This window comes from Mustelus asterias, chromosome X, assembly GCF_964213995.1.
Source record: "Mustelus asterias chromosome X, sMusAst1.hap1.1, whole genome shotgun sequence".
Lineage (NCBI taxonomy): Eukaryota > Metazoa > Chordata > Chondrichthyes > Carcharhiniformes > Triakidae > Mustelus > Mustelus asterias.
The window spans coordinates 8,018,532-8,032,769 of NC_135834.1; the positions used below are offsets into that span (position 1 = coordinate 8,018,532).

General features: G+C 49.5%; 1 protein-coding gene across 1 annotated transcript in view; it reads left to right on the forward strand.

Annotated features, from left to right (window-relative positions):
• LOC144481846 (sodium channel protein type 8 subunit alpha-like) overlaps positions 1–14,238 on the forward strand; it is a 639,525-nt gene that overhangs the window by 621,350 nt on the left and 3,937 nt on the right. The window contains exons 21-23 of the mRNA XM_078200997.1: positions 2,992–3,276; positions 5,528–5,581; positions 9,914–10,051. Of these exons, the coding sequence (XP_078057123.1) occupies positions 2,992–3,276; positions 5,528–5,581; positions 9,914–10,051 (477 nt within the window). The remainder of the gene's footprint in view (positions 1–2,991; positions 3,277–5,527; positions 5,582–9,913; positions 10,052–14,238) is intronic.

Genomic DNA, 14,238 nt, shown 5'->3' on the forward strand with positions numbered 1-14,238 from the left:
CCATGCTAAATTGCCCCTTAGTCTCCAAAGATGTGCAGGTTAGGGGGATTGGCCATGCTAAATTGCCCCTTAGTGTCCAAAGATGTGCAAGTTAGGTGTATTGGCCATGGTAAGTTGGCCCTTAGTGTCCAAAGATGTGTAGGTTGGGTGGATTGGCCATGATAAATTGCCCCTTAGTGTCCAAAGATGTGCAGGTTAGGTTAATTCCAGATATTTTTATTGAATTCAACTTCCACCATCTGCCGTGGTGGGACTCGAACCCGGGTCCCCAAAACATTAGCTGAGTTTCTGGATTAATAGTCTGGCGACAATACCACAAGGCCATCATCTCCCCTGATAAACACACAGACAACTTTTGCTCCTCCACATCTGTGGCTTCTTTTTGGTAAAGTAGATCCATTCGACATAGGCCAAGGCACCACAATTTTTACTGATTCTGACCAACTAACGATTTGCCTCCATCTTTCACTGGAACTCCCTCCCTGTGGCAAATTGGGGCAATAAACACTTCTTCTCTAAGCGCAGCTGTCACAGAAGGGAAGGGTTGACTCTGGCCGCTGTGCGATGGCATGGTAAAATGTCGTTTACAATTCCGTTACGCGTCGCGGGCAACGTTCTTCTGTCCTGGTTCCTGACGGAATCACCTTTCCGACATAATGAAACGGGCAAATCTTTTGAGGTACATTTAGGGACAGCACTCCAGGGCGATCAAAACGACTTCCAATAATTTGATAAATTCAGAGGGATCAAAAAAGTCTTTTTGAGCAAGTTATGACATCAACTCCATCAGTAAAATGCACTGATTACTTTCATCTCTGCTTATCGATTTTCAATGTACATTTTCTTTGTCTTGCATATCTGGTGAAGTTTATTGGATACGTTTTGAACTTCAGCCCACATAGTAGGTTCGAGCAGCACTGTGGTGGCATTGTGGAGCGGTAGGATTCAGAGTCACGTTGAGCTGGCATCTCTGCGCACAGATGGTGCTGAAGAATGTGGGTATAATCATTTGATGCCCAACTCAAGGGCAACATAGGCCACAAGGCCTACCCTGTAGCTGACCCACGGCACAGCAAGATGAGGGAGATTTAAAAAGATTGGATGAAGTTTGAAAATAATGCGAAGGCGTCCCTAATTTTATATATTTTTGAGTTCACAAAATTTGAATTTTGAAAATTGGCTTTCACACAGGAGTGAGAAGGCCCCTAAGCCTGCCTTAGATTCTCCACATAATATCTTCCCAAACTCATCTTCCTCAAAAGCGCTTCGGCTGGAAGATCGGGTGGAACCTCATAATGTGGCGGGGGAGGACTGGAGGCAGTCAGCCTCGGGGCTGCTGCCCCATTGCGCCTCCCCCTGGCCAGTTATGGAGCAGCAATAGATTTGAGGCCTTGGGTCAGTCTTGCTGCCCAGTTGAAGTATGATGTGTGGCCCAGGGAAATCGAGGGGAATGAAAGAAGAAAAGAATTGGGATGTTAAGGACGGCACGGTGACACAGTGGTTAGCACTGCTGCTTCACAGCGCCAGGGACCCGGGTTCAATTCTGCCCTCGGGTCACTGTCTGTGTGGAGTCTGCACGTTCCCCCCGTGTCTGTGTGGGTTTCCTCCCACAGTCCAAAGATGTGTGGGTTAGGTGGATTGGCTATGCTAAATTACCCTTTCGTGTCCAAGGATGTGTAGGTTAGGTGGATTGGCCATGCTAAATTGTCCCCTCGTGTCCAAAGATGTGCAGGTTAGGTGGATTGGCCATGCTAAATTGCCCCTTTGTGTCCAAAGATGTGCAGGTTAATTGAATTGGCCATGCTAAATTGCCCCTTAGTGTCCAAAGATGTGTAGGTTAGGTGGATTGGCCATGCTAAATTGCCCCTTTGTGCCCAAAGATGTGTAGGTTAGGTGGATTGGCCATGCTAAATTGCCCCTTAGTGTCCAAAAATGTGCAGGTTAGGTGGATTGGCCATGCTAAATTGCCCCTTTGTGTCCAAAGATGTGTAGGTTAGGTGGATTGGCCATGCGAAATTGCTCCTTCGTGTCCAAAGATGTGCAGGTTAGGTGGATTGGCCATGCTAAATTACCCCTTTGTGTCCAAAGATGTGTAGGTTAGGTGGATTGGCCATGCTAAATTGCCCCTTTGTGTCCAAAGATGTGCAGGTAAGGTGGATTGGCCATGCTAAATTGCCCCTTTGTGCCCAAGATGTGCAGGTTAGGGGGGTTAGTGGGGTAAATTGATGGGGTTATGGGGGTGGGACTGCGTAAGATGCTCTGTTGGAGAGTTGGTGCCTACTCGATGGGCCAAATGGCCTCCTTCTGCACTGTCGGGATTCTATAATTGAAGAAAAAAGTCTCACCATTTAACACTTTACCCTGAACATTCTGCGGTCCAATAAGGGGAAATATCGACATGTTCCTGTAGTTTGCTATGAAGCTCGATGTCACTCAGAGGTGTGCTTCTGCCTACTATCTCTTGATATGCATTGCAAAGAGCTTGTTAAACAAAAAGAAACACCCCTTGTATATGCAGGAAAAGGCATCGCGATGCTGTTCTGTAACTTGCATGCGTACCTCACAATCACCTCCGTCAAATGTCTGCTTCCAAACGGGCTTTTGTAAGCGTGCACGTTTCGCTGCTAACTTTGTCTTTGGCCTGCTTATTCATGACTCCAGTTGGAACGACAGGGTTTAAGCTGAACAGGAGGAGGAGGAGAATGAGGTGAGCGAACTTGCTTGAGAGAGAGAAAAACAAAAAAAACTGGCGTCCGTCACTTTTATTTTTGACGATTAACCGGCAAGGTTGCAAATATCTGTATGGATTCCTGGATCAATCACGCAAGCAGTTTTGTAACTATGAATTAGTCACTGCTAACAGTCCTTTATAGTGCTTGACTATGCAATTTGGCAAGAGCAGCTTAAACCCTGACCTACGATCCCTGGTGTATGGTCTGCGAGGAGTTTGCCTTCGTACTGATTTTCTCTCTTTCTGCGTCCTGGTCGTAGGTCGTGGTCAACGCCTTGGTGGGAGCCATCCCTTCTATTATGAATGTACTGCTGGTCTGTCTTATCTTCTGGCTCATTTTCAGCATAATGGGAGTGAACCTTTTTGCCGGGAAATATTATTTCTGTTATAATGAAACCTCAGAATATAGGTTCCTCCCCAGGGAAGTTAACAACAAGACCGACTGTGAGGCCTATATCAATCAAACCAAAGACGAAATCCGATGGAAGAATGTAAAGATTAACTTCGACAACGTGGGAGCCGGATACTTGGCGTTGCTGCAAGTGGTAAGCCTTTTTCGCCATTTGGCACGCATTTCTATTACACTGCGCAGGGGTACGGGGAGGAGATTAATTGGGTGAATGTACGAGCGAGCGAATCATAGAAACATAGAAGATAGGAGCAGGAGGAGGCCCTTCGAGCCTGCTCCACCATTCATCACCATCATGGATGATCGTCCAACTCAATAGCCGAATCCTGCTTTCTCCCCATAACCTTTAACCCCATTCGCCCCCAACTGCTATATCCAGCCGCCTCTTGAATACATTCAATGTCTTGGCATCAACTCCTTCCTGTGGGAATGAATTCCACAGGCTCACCGGGTGAAGAAATGTCTCCTCACCTCCGTCCTAAATCATCCACTCTTTGGGTGAAGAAATGTCCCCTCACCTCCGTCCTAAATCATCCACTCTTTGGGTGAAGAAATGTCCCCTCATCTCCGTCCTAAATCATCCACTCTTTGGGTGAAGAAATGTCTCTTCATCTCCGTCCTAAATGGTCTACCCCAAATCCTCAGACTGTGACCCCTGGTTCTGGATTCCCCCTCAACCATCGGGAACATCCTCCCTGCATCTACCCTGTCGAGTCCTGTTAGAATTTTATAAGTCCCGATGAAATCCCCCCTCATTTGTCTGAACTCCAGCGAAAACAATCCGAACCTCGTCAATCTCTCCTCGTACATCAGTCCCGCCATCCCCGGAATCAGCCTGGGATTCGCTGCGCTCCCTCGAGAGCAAGAACATCCTTCCTCAGAAAAGGAGACCAAAACTGCACACAATATTCCAGGTGTGGCCTCACCAAGGCCCTGTATAATTGCAACAACACATCCCTGCTCCTGTACTCGAAACCTCTCGCAATGAACGCCAACATACCATTTGCCTTCTTTACTGCCCCGTGAATTGTCCCGTGAATTGTGGAAGGAGAGGGTTTCGCAGACTGCGTGGACTTTTGTTATGCTGAGCACTGTTTATGGTGCTCCGAGTAACTGATACACTCGAGGGAAAATGTCGCGCTCCCAAGGGAGGCTCACTCAAAGGGAGCTCAGGCTGCACTCCTGTGGAGGTATCTCTCAGCACACATGCCCACTTTAAGCCACCTCCACCTCCCCGCCGGCCACCCGAGAGTGCAGGATTGATGAATTTTTTCTTTAGTGACATCACATGCTTTGAGAAATCAGGCGGCACAGTGGTTAGCACTGCTGCCTCACAGCGCCAGGGACCCGGGTTTAATTCCGGCCTCGGGTCACTGTCTGTGTGGTGTTTGTACATCCTCCCCGTGTCTGCGTGGGTTTCCTCCGGGTGCTCCGGTTTCCACCCACACTCCAATGATGTGTAAGTTAGATGGATTGGCCATGTTAAATTGTCCCTTAGCGTCCAAAGGTGTGCAGATTAGGTGGATTGGCCATGTTAAGTTGCCCCTTAGCATCCCAAGATGTGCCGGTTAGGTGGATTGGCCATGCTAAATTGCCCCTTAGTGTCCAAAGATGTGTTGGTTAGGTGCATTGGCCATGCTAAGTTGCCCCTTAGTGTCCAAAGAGGTGTAGGTTAGGTGGATTGGCCATGCTAAATTGCCCCTTAGTGTCCAAAGATGTGTTGGTTAGGTGGATTGGCCATGCTAAATTGCCCCTTAGTGTCCAAAGATGTGTTGGTCAGGTGGATTGGCCATGCTAAATTGCCCCTTAGTGTCCAAAGATGTGTTGGTTAGGTGGATTGGCCATGCTAAATTGCCCCTTAGTGTCTAAAGATGTGTTGGTTAGGGGGATTGGCCATGCTAAATTGCCCCTTAGTGTCCAAAGATGTGTTGGTCAGGTGGATTGGTCATGCTAAATTGCCCCTTAGTGTCCAAAGATGTGTTGGTTAGGTGGATTGGCCATGCTAAATTGCCCCTTAGTGTCTAAAGATGTGTTGGTTAGGGGGATTGGCCATGCTAAATTGCCCCTTAGTGTCCAAAGATGTGTTGGTCAGGTGGGTTGGTCATGCTAAATTGGCCCTGAGTGTCAGGGGGATTAGCAGGGTAAGTATGTGGGGTTGCAGGAATAGGACCTGGGTGGGATTGTGGTTGATGCAGGCTCGATGGGCCAAATGGCCTCCTTCTGCACTGTAGGGATTTCACATCGAAAATGTGAAAGCTAATGTGCTTATTTGAACATGAGACGACAGCATTGACATCGTGGCAAAATGTTCCGTTCTCTGATCATCGGAGTGCAAAGTGGTTGAAAGCAGTGCATTATTCACTGAGTGTTGATCTGTTTGTTTCCAGGCTACCTTCAAAGGTTGGATGGAAATCATGTATGCTGCTGTGGATTCGCGACGGGTAAGTGCAGGCAGCAAAATGCATGACGACTCTTGCCCGATGGTGGGTGTTGGGCACATGTGATATCCTCAGTTACCAGTGTAAGGCACGCACCGGATCATGTACCCTCTCCTCCATTGTGGAGGTTTTGCATTCTTGCAAGCCAAGCAGAGACCAAGCTTCGCGATGTCAACTGGGTGAAGCCCATTTGCCATGCACTCCAGAAGCGGCAGTTAAAATTGCCTCGCGTTTCTGCTCCTGATTGTAGTCGGGTCACCTGCCATGAAATGCTCTTGCGCGGGCCTTAGGTGGAAACAGAACTGGGTTCACCTCTGACCTCCCCAGTGGCCAAGCAAACCTGGTGGCTGTCCCGGCCCACTCCATGCTTGAGGTACCAGAACCTTGCTCATCAACCCCTACTCTTGACAAGGCAACATCTTCAGCGATAGGCGGGAAGGTGACACCCTGCCCTGTTTACATTCCTGAGGCTAATTGACCCGAGTGTGACAGAAAAGAATTCGAGAGTAAAATATCCCAGTGGTGTGACTTATGTGGGGAATTTATAGGGAACAGTTCTGATTTGATTTGATGTATTATTGTCACATGTATTGGGATACAGTGAAAAGTATTGTTTCTTGCGCGCTATACAGACAGTGGTGCAGAGTAAGGATGAGCAATTGGGGTGATAAGGTAGTCCAGTGTGGCAATAGCTCAGAGCCGATATCTTTCATTCAGTCCAGCTGCTGGGGTCTTGCCTTTCATGATGTATCCAGGTCAGCGGCGGGCAAGCTGCCCCTACACTCCCTCCCTATCTCTGTAACCTCCTCCAGCCCCCTACACCCCTCCCGATCTCTGTAACCTCCTCCAGCCCCGACACCCCTCCCTATCTCTGCAACCTCCTCCAGCCCCTACACCCCTCCCTATCTCTGTAACCTCCTTTAGCCCCAACACCGCTCCCTATCTCTGTAACCTCCTCCAGCCCCCTACACCCCCTCCCTATCTCTGTAACCTCCTCCAGCCCCCTACACCCCTCCCTATCTCTGTAACCTCCTTTAGCCCCAACACCGCTCCCTATCTCTGTAACCCCCTCCAGCCCCTACACCCCTCCCTATCTCTGTAACCTCCTCCAGCCCCCTACACTCCCTCCCTATCTCTGTAACCTCCTCCAGCCCCCTACACCCCTCCCGATCTCTGTAACCTCCTCCAGCCCCCTACACCCCTCCCTATCTCTGTAACCTCCTCCAGCCCCCTACACCCCTCCCTATCTCTGTAACCTCCTCCAGCCCCCTACACCCCTCCCTATCTCTGTAACCTCCTCCAGCCCCCTACACCCCTCCCTATCTCTGTAACCTCCTTTAGCCCCAACACCGCTCCCTATCTCTGTAACCTCCTCCAGCCCCCTACACTCCCTCCCTATCTCTGTAACCTCCTCCAGCCCCCTACACCCCTCCCGATCTCTGTAACCTCCTCCAGCCCCCTACACCCCTCCCTATCTCTGTAACCTCCTCCAGCCCCCTACACCCCTCCCTATCTCTGTAACCTCCTCCAGCCCCCTACACCCCTCCCGATCTCTGTAACCTCCTCCAGCCCCCTACACCCCCTCCCTATCTCTGTAATCTCCTCCAGCCCCTACGCCCCTCCCTATCTCTGTAACCTCCTCCAGCCCCTACACCCTTCCCTATCTCTGTAACCTCCTCCAGCCCCCTACACCCCTCCCTATCTCTGTAACCTCCTCCAGCCCCCTACACCCCTCCCTATCTCTGTAACCTCCTCCAGCCCCTACACCCTTCCCTATCTCTGTAACCCCCTCCAGCCCCTACATTCCTCCCTATTTCTGTAACCTCCTGCAGCCCCTACAACCCCCTCCCTATCTCTGTACCTCCTCCAGCCCCTACATCCCTCCCTATCTCTGTAATCTTCTCCAGCCCCTACACCCCTTCCTATCACTATAACCTCCTCCAGCCCCTACACCCCCTCCCTATTTCTTTAACCTCCTCCAGCCCCACACCCCTCCCTATCTCTGTAACCTCCTCCAGCCCCTACACCCCTCCCTATCTCTGTAATCTTCTCCAGCCCCTACACCCCTTCCTATCACTATAACCTCCTCCAGCCCCTACACCCCCTCCCTATTTCTTTAACCTCCTCCAGCCCCACACCCCTCCCTATCTCTGTAACATCCTCCAGCCCCTACACCCCCTCCCTATCTCTGCAACATCCTCCAGCCCCTACACCCCTCCCTGCCTCTGTAACCTCGATGTGGAGATGCCGGCGTTGGACTTGGGTAAGCACAGTAAGAAGTCTCACAACACCAGGTTAAAGTCCAACAGGTTTATTTGGTAGCAAATACCATAAGCTTTCGGCGCACTGCTCCTTCGTCAGATGGAGTGGAAATGTGCTCTCAAACAGTGCACAGACACAGAAATCAAGTTACAGAATACTGGTTAGAATGCGAATCTCTAAAGCCAGCCAGGTCTTAAAGGTACAGACAATGTGGGTGGAGGGAGCATTCAACACAGGTTAAAGAGATGTGTATTCCTCCAGCCTGTACACCCCTCCCTCTCTCCGTATCCTCCTCCAGTCCCTACAACCCTCCCTATCTCTGTGCTCCTCCAATTCCAGCCTCCTGAATATCCCCGATTCTAATCGCTCCGCCATTGGCGGCCGTGCCTGGGTCTGGAATTCCCTCCATAAACCTCTCCACCCCTCTCTACCTCACTCTTCCCCTTTAAGACGCTCCTTAAAACCGACCTCGATTTGACCAAAAGGTCACCTGACCTGATATCTCCTTATGTGGCCCACCATCACATGTTGCACAGTAACACTGCTGTGAAGTGCCTTGGATATTTTATTGTGCTGAGGCACTATATCAATCAAAGTTGTTGTTGTAGAAGCAGCAGCTACGCTGGATAGCTGGGAGGTTTTCCCCAATCCGTGTTGGTGTGTTTGATGGCCTGATTAGAATGGTCAGGATAATTGGGAAGAGAGAGAGCTTGGTGATCCTGATAAAAGGCAGGAGGAAGGAGAGGATACCAGGATTCTGGCCAGGATTCTCCACTCCCTCGCGCCAACCATGGCGTGATGGGATGAATGCAAAGAAGAACAAGGAATGCGAGGCAGGGGTTAAGGGTCATCTCCAGATATCCTGCTAGTTGTGGTGGGATACTCGGGATAGAGATCAGGGAAACATGTCGCCAAAGTAATGTGGTTTTGATGGCATATTTGAACTATTGCATTGAGCAAGAGACACAGAGTAACTCGAGTTGTGATGGACAGTTTTCCAGTTCAGTGTGTTTTAGAACTACTAAGAGTGGCACGGTGGCACAGTGGTTAGCACTACTGCCTCACAGCGCCAGGGGCCCGGGTTCCATTCCCACTTGGGTCACTGTCTGTGTGGAGTTTGCACGTTCTCACCCGTGTCTGCGTGGGTTTCCTCCCACAGTCCAAAGATATACAGGCTAGATGGATTGGCCATGCTAAATTGACCCGTAGTGTCAAATGATGTGCAGGTTAGGTGGATTGGCCATGCTAAATTGCCCCTTAGTATCCAAAGATGTGCAGGTTAGGTGGATTGTCCATGCTAAATTGACCCGTAGTGTCAAATGATGTGCAGGTTAGGTGGATTGGCCATGCTAAATTGCGCCTTAGTTTCCAGGGATGTGTAGGTCAGGGGGATTGGCCAGGTAAATTGTCCCTTAGTGTCTAGGGCTGGTTGGCCATGCTAAATTGCCCTTTAGTGCCCAAGGATGTGCAGGTTAGGTGGATTGGCCATGCTAAATTGCCCCTTAGTGTCCAAAGATGTGCAGGTTAGGTGAATTGGCCATGCTAAATTGCCCCTTAGTGTCGAGGGATGTGTAGGTTTGGGGGGTTGGCCATGCTAAATTTCCCCTTAGTGGCCAAGGATGTGTAGGTTAGGTGGATTGGTGATGCCAAATTGCCCCTTAGTGTCAGGGGGATTAGCAGAGCAAATACATGTGGTTATGAGGATGGGCCTGGGTGTGAATGTTGGTGGAGCTGGCTCGATGGGCCCCTGTTGAGATTCTGTTCTATTCTGTTCTATGAGTAAACCATCGTCAGGGTTCTAGACAGAAGACAAACCCTGTTTTGACTTTTCCATTCAGTGGAATATGTGAAACATGTGCACATAGGAGGTGAGTTCTTCAATGGAAACGCCCACTGCAAAAGAGCTACCTGACCTCAGAATCTCCTCTGAGCTCTCGCATCTCTTACATTGCTGAAGCCACCTGCGCAAAATACAAAGAGGGAGAAAGGTTTTCCTTGCGAGACACAAGCTGGGCTCTGCCATCCCCTCCTGTTGTGCTGTAAACTGTTAATGATTCTTCATTGTCATTCCAGACTGGAGAGCAACCACTCTACGAGGATAACATCTATATGTATATATACTTTGTCATCTTCATTATCTTTGGATCCTTCTTCACGCTCAACCTGTTCATTGGTGTAATCATTGACAACTTCAATCAGCAAAAGAAAAAGATAAGTTTACTTCTCTTTGTCTGAGGAAGGAAAGCTTCTGAGAATGGCGTTCTCACTCTCCTTTTCACAAACCTTTCAAGGCGACTCATCCATTTGGGTTCCAAGTCCAAATTGCACAGTTGAATATTATTTTCGATGATGGAGACAAATGAAATGGATTAATCACATCCCTTTGTTCAATGCCTACAGAATTCATTCAAGAGTTTCCTGGTCACCAATACTGTGGAAGGCAATGGCACAGTGGGTTAGCACTGCTGCCTTGCAGTGCCAGGGACCTGGGTTCGATCCCGGCTTGGGTCACTGTCTGTGTAGAATTTGCACATTGTCTGCGTGGGTTTTCTCCGGGTGCTCTGATTTCCTCCCTCAGTCCAAAGATTTGATGTATTGCGATACAATGAAAAGTATTGTTTCTTGCGCGCTATACAGACAAAGCATACCGTTCATAGAGAAGGAAAGGAGAGGGTGCAGAATATAGTGTTACAGTCATAGCTTGGGTGTGGAGAAAGATCAGCTTAATATTTGATTTGATTTATTATTGTCACATGTATTGGGATACAGTGAAAAGTATTGTTTCTTGTGCACTGTACAGACAAAGCATACCATTCATAGAGTACATAGGGGGAGAAGGAAAGGAGAGGGTGCAGAATATAGTGTTACAGTCATAGCTAGGGTGTAGAGAAAGATCAGCTTAATATTAGATTAGATTTATTGTTGTCACATGTATTGGGATACAGTGAAAAGTATTGTTTCTTGCACGCTATACAGACAACACATACCGTTCATAGAGTACATAGGGGAGAAGGAAAGGAGAGGGTGCAGAATATAGTGTTACAGTCATAGCTAGGGTGTCGAGAAAGCTTAATATATGGTAGGTCCATTCAAAAGTCTGACAGCAGCAGGGAAGAAGCTGTTCTTGAGTCGGTTGGTACGTGACCTCAGACTTTTGTATCTTTTTCCTGACGGAAGAAGGTGGAAGAGAGAATGTCCGGGGTGCGTGGCGTCCTTGATTATGCTGGCTGCTTTTCCGAGGCTGCGGGAAGTGTAGACAGAGTCAGTGGATGGGAGGCTGGTTTGTGTGATGGATTGGGCTACATTCACGACCCTTTGGCCTCGGGTTACTGTCTGTGTGGAGTCTGCAGGTTCTTTCCGTGTCTGTGTGGTCCAAAGATGTGCAGGTTCGGTGGATTGGCCATGCTAAATTGTCCCTTAGTGTCCAAAGATGTGTAGGTTAGATGGATTGGGCATGCTAAATTGTCCCTTAGTGTCCAAAGATGTGTAGGTTAGGTGGATTGGGCATGCTAAATTGCCCCTTAGTGTCCAAAGATGTGCAGGTTAGGTGGATTGGCCATGCTAAATTGCCCCTTAGTGTCCAAAGATGTGCAGGTTAGGTGGATTGGCCATGCTAAATTGCCCCTCGGTGTCCAAAGATGTGCAGGTTAGGTGGATTGGCCATGCTAAATTGCCCCTCGGTGTCCAAAGATGTGCAGGTTAGGTGGATTGGCCATGCTAAATTGCCCCTCGGTGTCCAAAGATGTGCAGGTTAGGTGGATTGGCCATGCTAAATTGCCCCTCGGTGTCCAAAGATGTGCAGGTTAGGTGGATTGGCCATGCTAAATTCTCCCTCAGTGTCCAAAGATGTGCAGGTTAGGTGGATTGGCCATGCTAAATTGCCCTGTAGTGTCCTAAGATGTGCAGTTAGAGGGATTAGTGGGGTAAATATATGGGGTTACAAGGATAGAGCCTGGGTAACATACTCCGTAAAAGAGTTGGTGCGTACTTGATGGCTGAACAGCCTCCTGCTGCACTGTCGGGATTCTATGATTCAAACCACTGCAGTACTTTCTCAAGCATAGTCATGGACCAATCCAATGGAAGTCCATGGTCACATGGGACCTAGGGGCCTGTCCTTACCCGGTCTGGCCTACGTGTGACTCCAGATCCACAGCAAGGTGGTTTACTCTGAAATGGCAAGCAAGCACGGGCAATAAATGTGGACCCAATGCCCACATCCCATGAGGGCAAAACGTTGTCTGATTCCAAGAAGAAATTCGATCTATCTCTTGGGGCTAAAGGGATCTCGGGATATGGGAGGGTTCAGGATATTGAATTCGATGATCAGCCATGACCAAAATGAATGAAAGAACAGGCTAAAAGGGCCAAATGGCCTCCTCCTGCTTCTAGTTTCTATGTATAAAAAGGAAATACTCGTGACATCAGAGGGCAGAAGGTCAGTGCTGCACTGACATCACTTCCTCTGTTATCACCACATGATTTCCCCAGTCCTTTCAAGTTCCCTTTTGGTCCCACCTCCAGTCCAATCTTACCCGAAAGTGGTTGTTATTAGGAGAGTTCTTATTGTAAGATTGAACCACAGGAGGCTTCACAACTGAACCTGACCTTCCGTTCTTTGAATGCCTGAGTGATTGTGACTCAAGGGGGCAGAATTATCCAGCTGCGCTCGCCCCAAACACAGAAAATCCCGCCCGAGGTCAACGGACCTTTGGATGGTCCGTCCCCCCTGCCCGCTACGTTTCCCGTGGCGGGCCGGACGGGAAAATTCCCCCCTAATGTCTTTGAACAAAGTTGCAAATCATGTCGGGAGGGGCCAGGGATATGTTCCCCTCAGGGAGTCCAGCGATAACGGTGTAGGGGTGGCGAGAGGGAAACCAGAGGCGATACTCGGTCTACAGTAAGGTTGGGTAAGAATGCCACAAAGTGATGGCAGTCCCACTTGGCCAAGCAGCAAAGGTGGGGTGCTGAAGGGGGAGTCGTTTTGTTGACTCCATCGAAGGTCGCAGACGGGGAGAGAAAGATGAGGGAGGGCAACATACCCGGGTCTCAATCGCGGAATGTCAGAGCCATTTGAGACTTTCTTAAGGGCTGTTTCACTACTGTGGCAGACCCGATTGCTAGGATTCGGATTGGAGCGGGAAAGATAGGTGCAGGTCTGCAGACGGCAACACGTTTATTGATTTTTGCAGAGGTGCCAGTCATTTGCCCAGACAGAAGTGGCGTGGGTTAATGACATGGCTTTCAAAAGAAAGAGACCAGTACCCGAGGAGACCAGAGACCTTGAGGGCGCCACCTTTTACCGGCCGTTCGTGCCACGCTCCCGCTGCAGCGAGGTCGGAGAATTTGGTGCCCAGTCAAATCTTCATTGACTTTTTGTTTATTCATTCGTGGGACATGGGCATCGCTGGCTGGCCAGCATTTATTGCCCATCCCTAGTTGCCCCTTGAGAAGGTGGTGGTGAGCCGCCATCTTGAATCGCTGCAGTCTACGTGCTGTGGGTTGACCCACAATGCTGTTAGGGAGGGAATTCCAGGATTTTGACCCAGCGACAGTGAAGGAACAGCCGATATATTTCCAAGTCAGGATGGTGAGTGGTTTGGAGGGGAACTTGCAGGTGATGGTGTTCCCATGTACCTGCTGCCCTTGTCCTTCTAGGTGGAAGTGGTTGTAGGTTTGGAAGGTGCTGTCGAAGGATCTTTGGTGGGTTGCTGCAGTGCCTCTTGTAGATGGTACACACTGCTGCTACTGAGCGTCGGTGGTGGAGGGAGTGAATGTTTGTGGATGGAGGGCCAATCAAGCGAGGCTGCTTTGTCCTGGATGGTGTTGAGCTTCTTGAGTGTTGTTGGAGCTGCACCCATCCAGGCAAGTGGGGAGTATTCCATCACACTCCTGACTTGTGCCTTGTAGATGGTGGACAGGCTTTGGGGAGTCAGGAGGTGAGTTACTCACTGCAGGATTCCCAGCCTCTGACCTGCTCTTGTAGCCACTGTGTTTATGTGGTGAGTCCAGTTGAGTTTCTGGTCAATGGTAACCCCCAGGATGTTGACAGTGGGGGATTCAGTGATGGTAACGCCATTGAATGTCAAGGGACGGTGGTTAGAGTGTCTCTGATTGGTGATAATCATTGTCTGGCATTTGTGTGGTGTGAATGTTACTCGCCACTTGTCAGCCCAGGCCTGGATATTGTCCAGATCTTGCTGCAGCAGGATGGGAAAATCCCACCAGTGTGAACAGTGGTGACCTTTGAGTGTCAGCTGGCAAGAGGGCCAGGAAGGCACAGTCAAAATGTGGGTCATAGCTTCCAATGGAATGATCCTTGGGTAAGGGACTAACCATCTGAGCAACACACCCCAGTAAAAGGTCGCCCAGTGAGTGAAGGAAGGGCAGGAAGCAAA